Source organism: Crotalus tigris, unplaced genomic scaffold (genome assembly GCF_016545835.1).
Source record: "Crotalus tigris isolate CLP2741 ecotype Arizona unplaced genomic scaffold, ASM1654583v1 scf7180000019218.882973, whole genome shotgun sequence".
In the NCBI taxonomy this organism is placed as follows: Eukaryota; Metazoa; Chordata; class Lepidosauria; order Squamata; family Viperidae; genus Crotalus; species Crotalus tigris.
Genome location: NW_024097440.1, coordinates 605236 through 625288, shown reverse-complemented (window position 1 = coordinate 625288; position 20053 = coordinate 605236). Strand labels below are relative to the sequence as shown.

The window sequence follows — 20053 nt, the reverse complement described above, 5'->3', positions numbered from 1 at the left end:
CTTTTATTCAAGCTGTCTCTGGCTTGAAAAATGGGAAAAAGGGAGATCTGGAAACTAGTCAGACTGACATCAAAGCCTAGGAAGATTCTAGAGATATCAAAGACATATCTAAAAGCTTCCAATATTCCATCATTTCTATCCCAATATTCAACATTTTATTCTGGAATGGAATTCTGGGGGAGGCTTTTGTTCGGTTTTTGCTCTTTCGTTACATTATTTGTAATAATCTTTTTTCTTTCTATCCCCCCTCCTTAAGATAAAAGCGTATACAGTAATGTCCTATCTTTACTCTAGAAAAAGTGCAAAGAAGAACAACAAAGATGATTAGGGGACTGGAGGTTAAAACACGTAAATTGCTGGAATTGGGTATGTCTAGTTTAATGAAGAGAAGGACGAGGGGTGACATGATAGCAGTCTCCCAATATCTCAGGAGTTGCCACAAAGAAGAGGGAGTCAAGCTATTTTCCAAGGTGCCTGAAGGCAGGACAAGAAGCAACGGGTGGGAACTAACCAAAGAGAGAAGCAACCTAGAACTAAAGAGAACCTTCCTGACAGTTAGAACAATTAATCAGTGGAACAACCTGCCTCCAGAAGTTGTGAATCCTCCAACACTGGAAGTTTTTAAGAAGAGACTGGACAGCCATTTGTCTGGAATGGTATAGGGCTACCTGCCTGTGCAGGGAGTTGGACTAGAAGACCTCCAAGATCCCTTCCAACTGTGTTACCTTGTATTTTATATTCTGTATAACTTTTGCAACATTCTCTTGCACGTATTTTTTCCTTATCCAGAATCAATTTCCCCTCTAAGTATCTATTTTCATATTTCCCATCAGCTCAGCCTTTTTCTTTGGCACTGTGCTCCAAAGCAATTTCAGTTTCATGTTCACAAAGTTCACTTTCCACATATTCTGTTGAAAATAATCTACTCGTATTTTTTCTACGTCACTCATACATTTCTTTATGCAGTTCTACTTTCGTTCTTCGTCTTTTCCGTATCCTTTTTTCCTAAGTTTTATTCGTATGAATTATAAAGAGTCACACTCTGGGTAGCTTACAAGATTAAAAACACACAAACCCACCAAAAATAACTCTCCGTTGTCCAAGGTTGAGTCAATAATGGATTCAAAATTTAGAAATCCAACACTGTAGTAAACTAAGGGCAACTTGCCAGTGGGATATGTGGAAGTTAATTGAGCAAATATGGTAAAAAACAACAACAGTTAGTTGAGATAATGATGGTGCATATTTTCATCAATATAGTATTTTTTTATTTTATAATGTGACAGTCCCTACTTCTCATTTCTCTTGAGCAGTCTTAATAGGAAAGTTATGGCGCTGGTTATAGGCAACCATATACCTGATCAATTTCTGAAAACCCAGATAGCCATTGGTGCTTTTGTCCATTGACTCTTTCATGGAAGACATTGTTTTCCTCCAAAAAAGGCTTGCATAGTGCAATAGTAGAATATGTGTACTTAGTGCGGTCTTAGTGAATTCTCCTAATGTACGGGTAGTCCCCAACTTACAACAGTTCATCTAGTGACCGTTCAAAATTACAACGGTGCTGAAAAAAGTGACTCACAACTGTTTTTCACACAACCGTTGCACCATCCCCATCGTCACATGATCAAAATTCAGATGTTTGGCTACTGGTTCAGATTTATGACGGTTGCACAGTGTCCCGGGGTCACGTGATCCCCTTTTGCTCACCTTCTGACAAGCAAAGTCAATGGAGAAGCCAGATTCACTTAATACCTATGTTACTAACTTAATAACTGCAGTGATTTATTTCATTGTGGCAAGAAAGGTCATAAAACCGAGCAAAACTCAGTCACAGAAATGTGGGGCTCTATTGTGGTCGTTAACTTGAGGACTACCTGTATAAGCATTTCAAAAGGTGTATCTGAGAACATCGCAGAATAAGATTCATAGGTAGTAGTTACATTCCGGAATACTTTGTATTCAGCTAATGTCTGAAATGAAATCACTCATCAAATTTTCTATGAAGATAAAGGGACATTATTTTAAACTACCACTGAATACATCTTCTATTTTTGAATTGAATACTTCTTTATTTTTTCCCCCAAGTTTATTGTTAAGTAAATATTGTTAAACTTCCACAGCACTCAAGATGTTCATACAAAAACTATCCTGGTATATTTACATATATTGCTTTAAACATTCAAAAGTCTTTGTACAAGAGTAAGGTGGCTTAAAGCATTTTGCAATTGTTGCAGACTTCAAGCCAAATTCACATGCAGTCCACCACGTTGCTGGAACCTTGACCTACGTCACGAATTTGACTGCTCAGGCAAGCACATACAGCAACTCCTGCCCCAGCTCTGCAGTGAGACACGGAGCCCACAAGCTCCCATCTAAAAAAAAAAAAAGAAGAAGAAAAAGAAATGCAAGTCAAGTTGGTTTGCTTTTTCCTAATCTTAATATGAAAAAAGTTAGGTTCCAGGTTAGATACATCTCAGTCTCATGTTACCAATTCAATTTCAAAATACTTTAATTTCTGTGTCTGTTTAAAATACTTAAGTTGAAACTAAACACATGAAGAAAAGTTTGCTTAAGATAGAACAGTAAAGATCCTTTTAAACAGAGATTGGGATCACACAAACTCTCGTAAGCCACTTCAGCAAAATGTGAAACATTGTGAAACCGTGGTTCATAAATTATGGCTTAGCTTATTGAAATCTACTTAACAGAGATGCATCCAACAAACGACAATTAAATAAGTCATGATTCATTACAACATATGACTTCAGTCATTGGATGGGCTCCGCACCCCCACACTTAAACTATGGTTTGAATCACAATGGCTGAATTAACATAGCAAACTAAGCCAAAATAAGAACCAAAAATCAAATTGTTTAAAAAAATCCAATCACTGAAAACAGTCAGATTCAAACAGACAAAAGCACCAAATTTGAAACCTTTGTACATTTTCCCCTAATTTATAAACTCTTGAAAGCAAATTTGCTAACAGTAAACTGTGCAGCTTTTAAGCTACAAACAATGCTGTAGAAAAGTAAGGCATGATGCCAATCCACACCTTAATGTTGCCCCTCTACAAGAGCAAGTGTTTGCTTAAAAATCAATACCTCAAGCTACTCCACACTCAAAACCATTTGATCTTCTCAATACCTCAAACTACTCCACAATCAAGAACACTGATTCTAACCACAAAATGTACAGATTTATGAGAAAAAAACTTGATTGATGAGTAGTGTAAAAACATGAAAATTATACATTAAAACTATACCAAAGTCTTCCTACTTTTAATCAGCCAATTAAGCAATGAACAAGCCAATAGGCTGTGAAAAATCATCCAATGAGACCTTGGATGTAAGAGTACTGAGTGCCTTCCTTACAAATTGTTAAAGTAGCTGCATTGTTTGCAATATATGGGGTTCTGTATGAGCTTAAGCAATACTTTCAAACGCTTTGAGTACGAAGATGGCTTCAAATTACCTATTTGCTACTGGATCAAAGGTTTCCACTGTATTCAGATAAGCATTCCCATTATGTCCTCCAACAGCAAAAATTTTGCCCATTAATGTTGCTATGCCAACTCCACCCCTAGGAGTTGTTAGTTCTGCTACATATTCCCACTTATTCGTGCGAGGGTCAAATCTCTCTACCGAGCTAAGTGGAGAATTGTCGTCAAAACCACCTGCACAAAAACATATAGACAGGGATATGATTCTTTGTAGTTAATAGTTTTATAGACCAACAATGAAGGACACATACCATATATTCTGTTATTCAAACATCATACAAATGCAACATACTTGCTAAAAGAATTCTTCACACAAGCAATGATAGGTTTATTACAAAAGATGGACTGCCCATCACAACTATTTCCACTCCAAAAAAAGCTATTATTTTAGCCTAATATTTGCAAACTAACATTACCAGATATGTTACATGCATGTGGGAGAAATCCTTGTAAAACAGAGAGGTGACTAGCAAGTAACCAGTTTCTGACCAGCAAACACTAAACCAGGAGTCCTCAATCTTGGCAACCTTAAGATGTGTGGACTTCAACTCCCAGAATTCTGAGAATTAAAGTCTACAAGTCTTAAAGTTGCCAAGGTTGGAGACCCCTGTACTAAACTCTCTAAAGGAGAAGTAATCTGCTGGAGATTCTTTCCTCACTCCCTTGAGCATTCAGGAACTGGGTTTGAAAACCAAAACAGACTCTTGTAGTCTAACTGGTCAAACTAAGTCCTCAGAGTAACTCAACATGCCAGGTCCAACTACTTGTCCAGCCCCTGCACCTTCATCAGAAGAGCAGCCTTTATGCTCAGCAGTCAGAATTCACAGACACTCATACTTAGCATAAAAGAGTTGGAAGGGACCTTGGAGGTCTTCTAGTCCAACCCCTTGCTCAAGCAGGAGACCCTATACCACTTCAGACAAGTGGTTCTCCGATTTCTTCTTAAAAACCCTCCAGTGATAGAACATTCTAATTGTCAGGAAATTTCTCCTTATTTCTAAGTTGGTTCTTTCCTTGATTAGTTTCCAGCTACTGCTTCTTGTTCTGCCTTCAGGTGCTTTGGCGATTAGGCTGACCCCCCCCCCCCCTCTTCTTTGTGGTAGCCCTGTACATATTGGCTGTAATGGTTTACTCACAGAAGACTGATGTCTTCTCTTCACCACAATCTGCTTCTACGATTGAAGTTCAAGCAAAGCTATGAGAATATAGGGGATCAAAAGGGAGAAAGGGCTGAACATTACTCACCTACCACATATAAACAGCCATGAAGTTCACTAACCCCATTGCCAGCTCTCCGCTGACCCATTTCCTTCACTTCTATCCATTTATCAAGGTAAGGATCATATTTCTCCACACTAGAGAGAGAAGCCACGCCATCATTTCCACCAACAGCATATATATTATTCTAAAATGAGAAATAGAATAAGATTTTATAAATTCTTATATACCATGCATGTAACACATTAAATACAGACTTTATTTTAAATCATGTTTTCTAATTTACCTTTGTCAGCCTAAGTTTAATTATCTCAAATTAATTTGAATTGTAAAAATGAAACAAGAGCCACTGTAATCCAATTGAATAAACTGAAAATGCAAAATTCTGAAAAATATTGAACTGTCTCAGATGTTTAAACCATCATATTGCTCTATTCCTCTCGCCTGTTCCATTCCATGCCTTATTTTCTATTGGAAACTAGGCCCTTAACTGAATATAGTTATAGTTCAGGGGTAGGCAACCTTGGCTCTTTTATGACTTGTGGACTTCAACTCCCAGAATTCCTGAGCCAGCCATGCTGAGGGGAAAGGGAGAGGTTTCCATGCTGAGCCATGCTGGCTCAGTAATTCTGGGAGTTGAAGTCCACAAGTCATAAAAGAGCCAAGGTTACCTACCCGTTATAATTGAAGGACTCCATGTTATCCTATTGTTTCTGCTCCAGCAGGCAATGTTTGCTGTTCACTTCAACTTGCTTACCAGAATTGCTACAGAGCCCACCCCTCCCCGAGGGGTGTTCATAGATGCAACTCCGCTCCACTGGTCGGACTCCATGTCGTATCTTTCCACCTCGCTGAAGCAAGTGTTATCGTCCAAGCCTCCAATGGCATAAATGGGGCCTCCAAGGGAGGCAAGAGCAATTCCTCTCCTAACAAAAAGCATACAGTCGCTTATCCAATTGTATTTTAAAATAAAGCAACACATGTTCTAAAGCACATGTAGTTTTATCTTTAATTCGCTTGGGTAACAAAAGTCAACATGTAATGTAATGTGATAAATCCCCAATTTTATTTATTACAAAGAGTTTACCAAAAAGAAAAAGAGAATATGTAAGTCATCAAAAGGAACCGCTAGACTACTGCAAACCAATCTCTGACCCAAATTTTCCATACTGTAAAGGCTACTACAGGAAAGGACTACAAGCCTGCATCCTTTTGATTTCTCTCAATGAGTATACATAAGCAGAGTCTACCTACCTTTTGGTATTCATTGATGCTTTCATCATCCATTTATTTGTGAGAGGATCAAACACTTCCATGCTGCCTAGGTGTTCGTTTCCATCATGCCCACCCACAGCATAAACTTTACCTGAAATGGTCAGACAATATATTTCTTAAGAAAAAGAATAGCCAATCATCTTATTTTATTGCTATTTATCATTAATATTACAGCAGTTGAAATTGGTACAATCTGCCCCGACATAGCCAGTTGTAGTTAAGAAATATTTTGTCAAATTAACTGAAATGGTTTTTTTTTCCCCAGAAGGAACTCTTTCTTCCTGTGTGACTTGCTGAATTAAATGGCTACAAACGTAAAAATTAGCAAATTTTACTTTTCTATTCAAGCATTTAATCTATAGGATATCATTACGATTCTTGGAACAAACTAGCATCTGACAAAGGATTGGCTGGAAGGACATCACATCATTCTATCCAGAACATTAGTTTGACTTTACTGATGATCATTTCTCAGCAGATGAAGACTTCTTTGTTTAGGCATACATTTGACCTAAGATTTTTTTTAAATTCTGACATTTTGTATTTGTTGTTTTTTAGTAGCATCATGTTACAACTGAAACCTCTTTAGCAATTTCCAGTATCTTTGTGAGTTCTCTTGGGTATTTTCTTTTAATGAAAAAGCATTATTAAGCAAAATATTGTTTACTAGCTCATTACTGGCAAGCAGATATTGAGGGATGGGAAAAGAGATACCCAAAACACAAGGAAGGGAAACCTGAGCCCTGCCAAGGAGAGAATATGAAAATACAAGGCAGGATTTAGCAGAACCCATACTTTGTCCAGGTGAAATTGCTGCTCAGTATAAATGAATAGTAAATAAACAAGTATTGATTCTTTTGTTTGGTTGGATTCTTTTAGCTAATTTTAGGACGTGTGGAGGTCCTAGTGTATTTATGCAGAAATATTAAAAATTCAAAAGCATTCACAAACTTTTAAGCACTGCTGTATACATAGATACATGTAAAACACAAATATATAATTTTGTGTTTGAGAGAGGGAGTTTGGTACATACAAATATAGCATAAATTTTATAAATGGAGAATTATGTTATATTTATTAGTAATTCACTGCTGCTCTGGTGCTGTTTTTGGATTGTGGTTTATGGCAGATATATAATAATAATAGTAAAGTTGGAAGGGACCTTGGAGGTCATCTAGTCCAACCCCCTGCTCAGACAGGAAACCCTACACCATTTCGGACATATGGCTGTCCAGTCTCTTCTTAAAAACCTTCAATGATGGAGCACCTACAACTTCTGATGGCAAGTCATTCCCCTGATTAATTGTTCTCACTGTCAGGAAGTTTCTCCTCAGTTCTAGGTTGCTGCTCTCCTTGATTAGTTTCCACCCGTTGCTTCTTGTCCTGCTCTCAGGCGCTTTGGAGAATAGCTTGACTCCCTCTTCTTTATGGCAGCCCCTGAGACATTGGAATACTGCTATCATGTCCTTCTCTTCATTAAACTAGACATACCCAATTCTAGCAACCGTTCCTTATATGTCTTAGCCTCCAGTCCCCTAATCATCTTTGTTGCTCTTCTCTGTAAAGATATAACTGTAACGCACAAACCAATCTGTCTCATAAACAATTAAGGAGAATTTCCTACAATAAGTTGAAAAAGTGAAGAATTTGTTCACTACACATATTAGTCCTATTTCCCCCCCCCCCAACTAATTCTTTTGCTTTGCTTTTGTGATAATCATCTTAAATTCAGAGTTTTCTTCCTCCTCGGAAAATATAGCGATTATAGGGTTGACAGAATGGCAGAATCATAAAGCTACAATGAAATGCAGAATTATTTGACAATAGAAATTTCTTTTTACGAACCTCCCACAGAGATTACTCCTACATGCCTCCTTCTACTGTTCATTTCAGGGCCAAAAAACCAGCTATTTTTATTTATTGAGTAGCATTCAATACTGCGAAATGGGTCACCTGATCCACCACGTCCCCCGACACAGAAAAGGACACCTAATAAGAAAAACAAAATGGAGAGTACCTTATTTGATAAGATTTAAACTAATTAAAATTCAGTGGGTATCAAATAAAGCACACTGAACTCATTAACGTGATTTTTACAGAATTTATACCACCGGTGCATCAGGAAAAAATAAGATACCTGCTGTGTGTTTCCTTGGCGTTGTCCGAATAGAATATTCAAAATCTGGTACCGTATGACTGCTTAAATGAAGATGGTAGTTTCTTGCTTCATCTAACAAATCTCTGCATTTTAAGTTCTGTTTGACTATTTTTTCTTTTGCCACAACACCCATAAGGAAACAAACAGGTAATAGAGGCAGGCGTACCTAGGGGAACAAACGTAAATGATGAATGGAACAGCATCAAGACCTAAATTAACATCTTCCCATATCACTTTGACAAATGAGAGAATGCCGTGCTATAGAGCATTTTCATTCTTACTGCTGCATTATCCAAGGTTGTGAGAATTTTGCCTACTCTTACCAGATAACCGACGTAGTGTCAGCAATGAATTTCAAGAATAAATAACATTTATTTATCAACAAGCCTGGTTGGTTAAACTAGTTTTAATTTTATTTAACCGGTGCAAAAGGTGCAATGTGCATGTTTCATTAGGACAAAATTGCAATGCAAGTTCAGATTGGAAAGAATAACACCAAGCACTCTGAACCACTAGAAATGCTACCCAAACCAATTCTTAATGGCCTGTTCATTGAAGACGTCCTGAAAGAGCTGAAGATCTTCTCAGCTAAATAGTCAAAAGCCTGCAGATAGAAATCCTACTACGGTATGTTAAACTTCATGTGGCAAAGATTATCTCCATTAATGAGCTTACCAGGTACTGTCATTTATTCAAGATAAACTACAGAAATTGTCTCATCTTAGTAGCAAGCACTAAATGGAGAGGGAATATCCTTGAGGACAAATGACAATGAATTTACTTCCAATTCCCCTATTTGGCTTTCTTTGGTCATCCTACCTCTATGCTGCAAGTTCTCATTTACATAATTATATAGTGCAGGACTGTCAATATTGAACAAAAAGCTGTAACAACAATTAGTGGCTGCTAATTTTCAACCTAGAGACCTAGGCTGATCTAATCAGTAACTGGGCGAAGAGCACCAGGACATATAGTGTAAGCTAGATTAATGGAATCGATTTCCATACTGTCTCCAAGTCTAAATGGACACAAGAAGTTGAATCTAACAAAACCAAAGGGTACCTGTTTGGCTGAAGTTAGAGAACCACCTGTGCCATTTATACATATATAGCTAACACTGCATAAAGAAAAATACGACTGTTTGAAAGTACCATCACAAATGAAAAAATACAATCGGAGAAACAATGTAGGTAAATTATATTAAGACTTTTATCCTACTCTCATCTGGTTCTTACCTGAGCAACTATTTCATCTAACCATAAAGCATGGTGCTGGGGATTGGCCAAAAGCCATTTAATGGCAGCACAATAAACTTGCTTTTCATTCTCAATGCTCAGGTCACTTGAAGACAACAGTTTATGAAGGTGCTGAGGTGATACACTCACAAAGTCTTCACATTCCACCACTTCAACAAAATGTTCACAGGCATAGTGGTCAGCCATGTCCATCAAGTCGACACGGTTGTGACTCTCTGCAAAGGCCCTCACTGCCAGGCAATTTGAAGGATGAAAATGCAGCTTCATGTACTCACAGCAAGCTTTGGCCACTATCTCCACTTGGAGAATGCAGGCAGCGTATAAGAGAGGCTGGACATTGTCAACTGTCAGCATTAGTCGGGATGAATACACAAACTTGATCAAGTCTTCAATGGCATCACCGTCAAAATCTTTGATTTCAATCAATGACTGTTTAGCTTCTGCCATTTCAGAGAGAAACATGGCTCTGAAGTAAGGTATAACGCAAGCCAGGACAAGCTTGTGACAGGTAATCAACTTTGAACCCACCTGTAACGAAAACATGTAAGAACATTAATAGTAGCTCACTTTGGCCTACAGCAGGGGTAGGCAACCTTAGCTCTTTTATGACTCGTGGACTTCAACTCCCAGAATTCCTGAGCCAGCCATACTGGCTCAGGAATTCTGGGAGTTGAAGTCCACGAGTCATAAAAGAGCTAAAGTTGCCTACCCCTGGCCTACAGCAAAAAGAGAACCACTGCTAAATAAATGATTGGTCTTGAACACTGAAGAGGGTTTTTAAACATACGTTGTACTGATATCGTTCTGACCACACAAGAATTTATTCTAGGTTGAAAACATGTTTTCAAGCCCAGAACATCCCAATAACACCAGGGTAGCTGCTCAAATTCAAATTTCAAAAGTGAATTTACAAAAACAAAGCAAGATGACAAAATAAGTATTGGAGTTGGAATTCAGGTGCCCGCGATCATTTAGTTAAGCTACTTTGGCTCATTATTTAAAGGGACTCACAAAGTCCACAAATTAGATAGAATGTCTGATAATACGCTTTATTAATATTTCAGCAAATTGAAAGTTCTTGCAAAGTTCTTTGCTTCTACTGTTAGAAAGTGTTACTTATCTGATGCCAGTTTTTCTGGTTTGCCCTTTTTTCTTCCTACCTGAAGATGGCTGAAGTATTAATTTCTATTTTACAATTAACGATTAGCAAATTAATTCAGTTTCTGAATCAGCTGCCCTTTTCATTATTTACAGATAGCTAACTGAGCCAAAACTATCACTATGTCCATTCAACTCCTTTATACTTTTTCTCAGCTGTATGATGATAATAATAATAATAATGATAAAGTTGGAAGGGACCTTGGAGGTCATCGAGTCCAACCCCCTGCTCAGGCAGGAAACCCTATACCATTTGGACAAATGGCTGTCCAGTCTCTTCTTAAAAACTTCCAGTGTTGGAGCATTCACCGCTTCTGGAGGCAGGTTGTTCCATTGGTTAACTGTTCTAACTGCACACCTTTAATGTGAACAACTTTCTGCTTAACCAACTAACTGAACTTCTGGGTGCAAAACATTGTCTATTCAGCTACAAACTCTTCATAACTATTTCTACAACACATTGTATCTCATTGTAGCTTGTTTCAAGTAAGACCCACACTCTCTTAACATGGGGGAAGAGCGCATGTTTATGGAGGAATCTCTTATTTCTGCAAAAATTCTCAGTGCACTTTAAGTTTTTATCCTACATTCAATGGTACATTTCATGCCAGTTAAATAAACTCATCTAGGTACTGTATTTTTAAGAGTTGTACATCTTTAAATTAGACAGTGATTTTTTTTTTCATTTGTGTTCAGATCCCTCATTAACACAGCACCATTGCAGGATTCCAAGAAGCACCAACTGTTCTATTATATCTACAAGATTTTTTAACAACTTTTATATAACAAAAGTGATATAACCGCTTGAAATTCATTCCCAGTCAGTCAGTAGAAAAATATAAGCGATGAAAAGCAAATACATCTTCTAGTACTTCACAAATTACATGGGAAATTCCATACAGAAATTCAAAAGTTATATAGAAGATATGAATTGCTACCTTCAGTGTCACATCACAAAGCTCCCCAGCTTCATAGAAATGGAGAAGAGAGCTGTGAAAATCCTTCCAAGCTTCATTTGCTTCAAATATAAATGTGTCTTCTTCCCCATCACTGTTCAAAGGTGTCCTTTCATGCTTTTGATGTCTTTTTCCCGTCACCACATGTTTTCCTTGCTCTGGGACCATTGATTCAGAAGCCATTAGCTGTTTATCTCTTTCCAAGTGTACTTTTAGTCTCCATGAAAAGACACAGCACACATCCTACGGTATTATGCACACCAGCTAACATCCATTTGAGTATAGCCCATATCTTCTGATTTAAAAACAAAACATAAAACAGACTGGGTATTTTTCTCAACTGTATGCCTGAAACATATATTTCCACAAATACTTTGCAAACTACTATTCTGCTGTTTGAACAGATCAATGCAAATAAAGGGAAAATCAAAAAAAGGGTTTGTAATATAGTCTTTGAGTGGAACTGGAATTAGGGTATTTTGAAAAGAGACTGAATCAAAGAAGCTGTGAGGAAGGATAAATTGTGCACTGTTTTCAACATTTGGCAGAAGCTCATGGTAATATTTTCTTCATATCCTGACAAAGGACACATGAGGTTCTGCAAGTCTACCCAGAGTAGCATGAAGAGAAAATAAACCATTGAAAACCAGGGACCTTTCTACTTAACAAGAAGTAGATCCTGTCACGCCAACATTGTTTTTGGCATTTTACTGAACTGAGAATTAAAACTGCAGGACGTTCCTTTTTCTGGATGCATCTAGTTTTCTGTACTGACACATGAACACAGCTTAGTCAAAATCCAGCAAAACTGAAGAACTATGAATTAAAATTATTATTATTATTGAACTATGGTGCTGGAGAAGACTCCTGCAAGTCCCTTGGACTGCAAGGCGTTCAAACCGGTCAGTCCTAGAAGAGATCAACCCCGACTGTCTTTAGAAGGCCAGATCCTGAAGTTGAAACTCAGATACTTTGGCCACCTAATGAGAAGGAAGGACTCACTGGAGAAGAGCCTAATGCTGGGAAAGATTGAGGGCAATAGAAGACGGGGACGACAGAGACTGAGATGGCTGGATGGAGTCACTGAAGCAGTAGACGTGAGATTAAATGGACTCCAGAAGATGGTGGAGGACAGGAAGGCCTGGAGGAACGTTGTCCATGGGGTTGCGATGGGTCGGACACAACTTCGCAATTAACAACAACATTATTGAGAAGAAATCAGATATGTTCTACTACAAATGTGTAAGTTTACTCTTACTATTTATTCTGACTACTCCTTCAAGCAAAAAAAATCTGTTACTGTACCCATATGCTAATGAAACCGAAATGGGTGTTTTCTTCAAGGAAAGAGATAAAATCCAAGCATGAATACAATTCAGTTTCTAATATGGGACCATTTCAGCTCAACAACTTGATGAAGTCATCAGTAATTGGAACTATAGTGTATGCTTCCAAATCAGTGCTTTCTGAACTGTAGCCTACAACCAACTCCAAGCAAGTAATATTATTCCAAAATATGAACAAGAATCGAGGGCTAGGGTCCCTACAGTAGATCTTGCGCTACTCAAGATAAGAAAAAAAACCACCTCCCAAATTAAGTGCACAACCTGCTTATGAAGGAGTCACAGGTAACCTGACACAATTTCAGAATACGGTTCTCTTGCCCATGAACAACTCTCCTACCAATCATGTCTCTCTTTACTTTGTCCTGCACCCTTGCTAATATAGGAGATATCTGTTCTCACTAGAGGTACAAGTGACCAAGCTCAAATGACCCTACTTTGGACACATTATGTGAAGACTTAACTCTGGTGAAGGCTTTAATGCTGGGGAAAGTAATAGGAAGAGAAAAAGACAACCAGCAGTAAAGTGGACCGACTTAATTTTAGTGGCAATGAGGTCACCATTAGAAAACATGAAAGAAAGGTTAGGGACAGATCATCACAGAAAACATCTATGTATATAGTTGCTAACTATCAACAACTTGATGGCACATAATCAATCAATTGTGAAAGAGTGGGCAGCATCTTTTGCTCATATATTTGTTTTAAAATGATGGGGAACATTTAAAACTATCTGTTTACAATTTAACAAATAATCAGTACAATTAAAATTAGCATTTAATTTTCCCTAGGCATTAAAAAAAATGTGACTTGAACTTTGTGCAATGAAGCCCTCAAGGAAACCAAATGAAAATTAGCAAGGCCCTCAGTCCTATGAAAATGGAGCATCTTAACTGTATCTTAAGACACATTAAGCAACGATAAGCACCTAATTCATATGTCAAATCAATGTTATAGCTCCTTGTAACACTTCTCACTGTGTAACACAAAGTAAGCAAAGCAGTTATCAGTTATTGCAAAGTTAAAAAAAAACATAATAGTGTTCACCCACAGAAATAACTCAAATAATAGAAATGGCACGCAACGTATCCAAGAGCCTAAAGAATTCAAATGCCTGAAGTTGCTCCACAATACACCAGAAAATGTCAAATCTACTTCTAACAATGTTAAACTGTTCCATTCTTGTTGCAACAGAATACAATCAATGGTCTCTTCTCCTTCTCTTCATTGCTAAATTTGGAAATGATTTTCCATAGTCACAAGCTTCATCTCTCAATATTACTTCAGAGGAAAATGATCTATATTTAAAATGACAACCTCCAAAGAAAGGTAAAAAACAAAATTAGAGAAATAAAAATCTTATGGAGCTTGTTAAATAGAGCTGTCAGCTGAAACAAAATTTGCAGATTTCCTCCCCAAGAAATGTGTGCATGCATTATAGCTGTATACGCACATAAGTACACAATATCCTTGTCCAAAACTGTATCCATAAATTAATTACTGATTAAAATTTATTTATTCTAAATTATCTCATTTATAAAAATAATTGCATATCACTTATATTACCAATTATTCTCACAAATACCGAAAGACACACATATCCTGTCCATTCTTGCAGCAAGGGGGAAAAAACAGGTGGAAATAGGGTAAGGGAAAAGGAAGATAATTGGTTTATAATTTACAGAATGAATTAAAATTCACTGGGAAAAATTTATTTCTAAACAAAGGCTTCAAAGATACCCATGCAGATAATCAGCAGAGATGTCTATATTTTTTGCCCCTTTCTTTTTTGCAAGTTTCTAATCTTACCAATGAAGGTAAAGATACCTCCCATACAAATCTCTTGCTTTAAAAATACTGAATACAAACATTAATGTCTGGAATGACTATCTACCATACTTTAGAATGGTAGATAGTCTATGAGAATCAAACTCATAAATTACTGGTATTGCATGAAGCTGTAACTGAACAGGTGGTAACTGCATGATTTAGTTCCATTTTATAGTGTATTTTAAAAAGGATATGTTGATATTTTAATTTTTAAAATATTACGTTTTAAAATAATAATGCCACCTATTAAGCGTGACTTGAAATGATTGTCTTCAGTTTCCAATATTTTAATAAAGCAAGAGAGAAACAGCTTCTTCAAAAGACCTCTTTGGCATAGTCAACAAATGAAATTAGAACAGGGGAAACAAAAAAGGTCTTACTAGGAAAGTCCTATCCCCAAACTTTCAATATTATGGTGGGATATATTGAGACCTCTGATTAGTACTGGATTCTCCCGGTACAAAGGAATTGGTGGTGATCGGCTGTTGGGAGCCACAGGTGAGCCAGTCGGGATCATGGGCGGGCGCGATGAAGGGGAAGGGTGCTAGGGAGGCGATGATGAGGAGCATTTTTATTTTTACCATCCTGTGCAGGGCAGCCAAAAAGGAAGAGATGGTGAGGTGATAGATGGATGCCCCACCTGAGCTGTCCTTCCGGAGGTAGCGGTGGCGACAAAGAACCTGGAAGGGTCCCCAATCCAAAGCTGTGCCCACCACTACCTACACAGGACCTGCATGCAGTGGGGACAGGGCTACTGCTGGCCATCTTGACGTTTGGCTTCCAAGATCCATGCTGCACCCAGTTCCTCTGGGATTGCCTTGTGTGGGCACTGATCCTGAGGGCAAAGAGGTCACTGGCGGCTATACCCACACTGGTTTTAAGCAGATGTGTATACCCGTTACTTGCTGCCTCCTTCCCCACTTACAACATCCCTTTTTCCTACCACAGTCTGCAGCACTTGCAAGGAAGGGAGTCATTCCTCTCACCTACTCCTAAATTGGCAAGGACAGACTTCCCTCCAGGCTTCTCACCTACAGAGCTGCAAAAAGCTTAGTGAAAAGGAAGATGGCTGAGTTCCAGAGCCGGTACTATTTCCAGATTCAGCCCAATGATGGGCCCATCCTGCCCTGGCTGGCTGGGAGAATGGGAGAGACAATGGCGAATCGATAGCTCTTTTTCTGGCTGCTGGTTTCTCCAAAGAATGGCCAGTGGGTTCCATACCTTCTGCTAAAAGGATTTCCAGGGTGTTGAGGTACCAGAGGCAGAATACAGTGGTCTCTTCATCTCAGCCCAAAGGGAAGAGTTGGGGGAGGAAGAAAATAGGAGGGAGAGTTGGAGTGAATTCTCACATGACTGAAAAATTTGACTGGATGCTGAAACGGTCATAAACACAGGCCAGTCATATGCCCAAATGTTGATCACATGACCATGGGGATGCAGTGATTGTTGTTAAGTCTAAGGTCCAATCATAGGTCCCTTTTGTCAGCAATACTCTAATTTTGAACAATTGCTCAACAAATGGATATAACCCCAAAACTATCTGTACAACTACAGATAACCCTCGACTTATAACCATTTGAAGTTATAACAGCAATGACCACTTCACACTTACAACTGTTACAGCATCCTCATAATCCCATGATCAACTGGCATGTATTTATCACAGTTGCAGTATTCTCGGGTCACCATTTGTAATCTTTCCAGCCAATTTCCAACAAGCAAAGTCAATAGGAGAAGCCAGATTCACTTAACAACTGCAGTAATTCACTTAACCACTGTGACACAGTGCCATAAAATGGGGCTCAACTCACTTAACAACTGTTTTGCTTAGCAACAGAAATTTTGGGCTCAAATGTAGTTATAAGTTGGGGACTACCTGTAAATCTAGGTAAACAACAGTTAAACGAGGCAAGGTTAGAACTATGGAATTAAATGCCTGAGCACATACTTGTTTCAGGATTTTATGTTTAGGATCAGATCTGGAGTTGGCATGCACATTTTTTCACATGTGAATTGATTCTAAATTCCACTTGCTTTTCTCCCAGCTTCTACATTTCCTGAACTAAGGCTAACCTTTGACATGTGCATCAGGGAGAGGAATGTAAATGACAGAACAATAGCTTCCTGAACTTCACTATTCTGTGTTCCACAACTCAGCAGACCAGGTCACTATTACAAGGCAATACTACACCAAAGTAGAAAGAACGGGGTGGGGGGGGAGGGGAATGTGTGTATGTATACTTATGAATGGAATACTACTTTCTTAATATTTTGAATTTGATTGATGGCACATATGCCAACAGAATTAGGTAATAATCAATATGCTCTCTGTAACAATGTTAACTGGAAAAATAACACTAGATAAAATAATATATACCTCAGCATTAAAAAAAAAATCCATTTTGTAGAAGATAAAAATAGTATTTTGGCTTCAGACAGAGGTTGAGAGAGAGAGGATGAAATTTCTCTAAGGAATTAATTTTGCAATATAGGTGAATCAAGTAGCTCTTTCTGTGATCATACTAGAGATATGACTGAAAGTATGCCTGGGAGGCCAGTCACAAGAACAAAGGCAAGTTTACATGGTTGTAACTGATGTATAATCTGCTCACAAACCATGCCAGATTTTTTTAAAAAACTAGAAATCAGTACAACTGATTCAAAATTCGAGTATTATATAGGTATGCTGTACAATATTGACTTTATAACTCAAAATAAGTGATTTTTCACAATAAAATATACTTTTTAAAGTATAAGATATACTGGAAAACTATGCTGCTTTGATGGAAATAAACATATTTTACCATTGCAAGATCTCAAGAATGAATCATTTCTGTTGGGAGCAGTTGCAACAACATTTGATATTTAGGGAAATTCCTGTCCACAGGAGTTATGGCTAACACAAAACCAACAATCCTAAATAAGATAATAGCTCAAATACCAACACATACCTTTCTCAACCAGACAGCCAAGACATATTGTAAGAAGCATCTATGTAACTTCCTTCTACTGTACTGAGTTCCTAGTTCAAGTAACTATAAATGTTTTACAGACTTCACTGCAACCCTAAGCAGGAAGCAATTAACAGTGGAGCAATTCTGTTTGGCTAGTATCATGAAACTTCAGTCAGCAGTGTGTGTGTACTACATGAAAATTATCTCCTCCTTTTTATTATTCATTCGAAGGTCATCATCCTTAGCTTTCATCAACCTTTTTCATAATCATCGATCTTCCCTCTTGAAATTATAATCTTCTTCCATTACTTTGTCATTCTCTAAAAGCTCATATATACTTCACACACTTCACAGCATCTGAAACACACTCTTAACACAATTGGTTTCTTCTTATACCTTTTCCTCATATCCTGCATTATGTCATCTGGGGAAAATTTAAATTTTTCCTGTATATACCTACAAAGAGAACTGGATCCTTCACTCAACAGCAAAATTCATCCAAGTAAGACTCTGCCCACCTGATTTCCAAAGACACTTTCTATATATATACATACATACATACACACACACACACACCCCTCTAATAAACAAAATGCAAAAAGTAACCCTCCCAGTTTTAACACCACTCCTTCAGCCTTTCTCAACCTTGGGTTCCCAGCCATTATTCCAAACCAAGCCACCATAACCGAGGATCAAGAATGAGCTGGAGCCTAACACCAACATCGTCACCCAACTTACATTCTCAGCTGCCTTTCCTCGACACAATTCCCACCCCCACTCCTTCATTAATATTTTTTTAATCCAACTGCTTCTCTGCCAGAGGACGGATCCCTCAACCTGCTTGCAAACGTCAGCATGCGATCCTAAGGCATGCTTTTTGAAGGAGAAAAGTGTCTCTGAGCAAGTACAGAGTGTCTTCCTCTCGCGAAGGCAAAAGCCCGATATACATAGGATTGCAGAAGCCTTGGTTTTTCGGGAAAGTAAAAAAACGTCCAGCCCTCTCTCCTGTCAAGATGCAGACCCCCGTCGCCCCCCCCCACTAAGCCTCCCCGCCTCCCGCCCGCCCTCCATCATAAGTTACAAGGCAGCCGCACCGAGGACCGTTACCGTCCACGCGCGCCACCGCAAAACGCTCGCCATCCGTCAAACGCCAACGAGGATGCGCAGGCGCCGTGGTTTGGCGCGGGATGAGTGGGCGGGGCAGAAAAAAGAAATAAACTTGAGGGAAGATGGAAGAAGGGCAGCGCGTCTGCGCTCAGGGCTCCCACATTGAAATCACTGGTTTGCGCATGCGGTTATTGTGGTGCCGTTAGCAGGTCCTTACCGTTCTGGAAGAGAGAAACGAGACGTATCACCGCCGGACGAGAAAGATCTTCTACGCATGCGTTGCGGTCAAAGGATTGTTTTAAGGTTCGGATAAGGCGTGATGGGAATCGTAGTTATGTCCAAAGGTGCAGCGAATTAGTGCCTCATTCTCTAACCTTGTCAACTCCTCAAAGGACCCAGGAGCCTCCAACCCTTGAAAGGCCTTCGCTTGTAGGACAGTTTGAATTCTCATGCACAATAGCGAGTATCATCATCATCATCATCTGAAGTTTACTGAAAAAGCTGGGAAAATCCTAAAGGTCAAAATGGTGTCCAAAACTGCGGTCAAATCCCTGCCTCTTGTGTATGTGGCTCCCATTAAAAAGGGGTGGGATTTCGTCATATGGTGACAGGTGCCATCTGGACTCTTTACACACACACACACACGCACACAGAGAGAGAGAGAGAGAGCGCGAGCAGATCTTTTTGCAAAATAATAATTTAAGGGAAAAGAAAAGTAATAAGAAAAGTAAAAGTGATAAGTAAAAGGAAAGAATAAAGACCTAAAGTAGCAGCTTCCAGCCTTCTTTACAGCAGTTATAAATTTATTTACAATTTATGCTCTTTATACTTACATCATGGCACTCACCTTTCCATATTCTATCCTGGATCATGTAACCCTGACTAGAGCATGTAGATCTGAATGTTAGAATGTTTGGCATTTATTGGGTTAAGCGCTGTCTCCTTAAGAGATGGCTTATGGGTAATGTAGTTTTAGCTAGTTAGCTATCCCATTGTTAACAAGTCTGTAGGAGGAGCCACTCAAAGTTCTTCACAGGATAGCCTGGCTATGGGCCAGCTCGTGTTTAATTGTCTTTGTGCAAACCAACCATGTAGCACGCTTGGACATTGAATATAATCAGGCAAAAGTGAATATGGAGAGATTATTGATTTTACCGACATAATGGACAAATATTCACTACTGGATGTATCTTCAGGAATGTAAGTTTCTGTTAAGGATTCCCGGATTAAATATTTGTTTAAATCCATTTGTTGTGTTATCTGTCTGGGTCTGAATTGGAAGGCAACCCAGTT

The 20053-nt window shown here is 38.5% G+C and overlaps 1 protein-coding gene across 5 annotated transcripts; it reads right to left on the bottom strand.

Annotated features, from left to right (window-relative positions):
* Window positions 1–2049: 2049 nt before the first annotated feature.
* Window positions 2050–19429, bottom strand: KLHL8 (kelch like family member 8). 5 transcript variants are annotated; one of them, XM_039361199.1, is made up of 10 exons: window positions 18748–18915; window positions 11509–11821; window positions 9392–9940; window positions 8136–8322; window positions 7844–7987; window positions 5978–6089; window positions 5481–5649; window positions 4751–4910; window positions 3478–3679; window positions 2050–2375 (listed from the first exon to the last, which is right to left on the bottom strand). In XM_039361199.1, exons 2-10 carry the CDS (start codon window positions 11707–11709, stop codon window positions 2252–2254), a joined length of 1848 nt encoding a protein of 615 aa, XP_039217133.1. In that variant the 5' UTR covers window positions 11710–11821; window positions 18748–18915; the 3' UTR covers window positions 2050–2251. The 5 variants fall into 5 exon arrangements, with proteins under 5 accessions (XP_039217133.1, XP_039217132.1, XP_039217135.1 ...); XM_039361198.1 differs by having other exon boundaries at window positions 11509–11818; XM_039361201.1 differs by lacking the exons at window positions 11509–11821; window positions 18748–18915 and adding an exon at window positions 18978–19429.
* Between the last annotated feature and the right edge of the window lie 624 nt (window positions 19430–20053).

Coding starts and splice junctions, on each gene's coding strand:
- KLHL8 (XM_039361199.1), bottom strand. CDS start 11,709: ATGGCTTCTGAATCAATGGTCCCAGAGCAAGGAAAACATGTGGTGACG. Junction 9,941..11,508: donor TTTGTGATGTGACACTGAAG/GTAGCAATTCAT, acceptor TTTTCGTTACAG/GTGGGTTCAAAGTTGATTAC. Junction 8,323..9,391: donor TAGATGAAATAGTTGCTCAG/GTAAGAACCAGA, acceptor TTGTTCCCCTAG/GTACGCCTGCCTCTATTACC.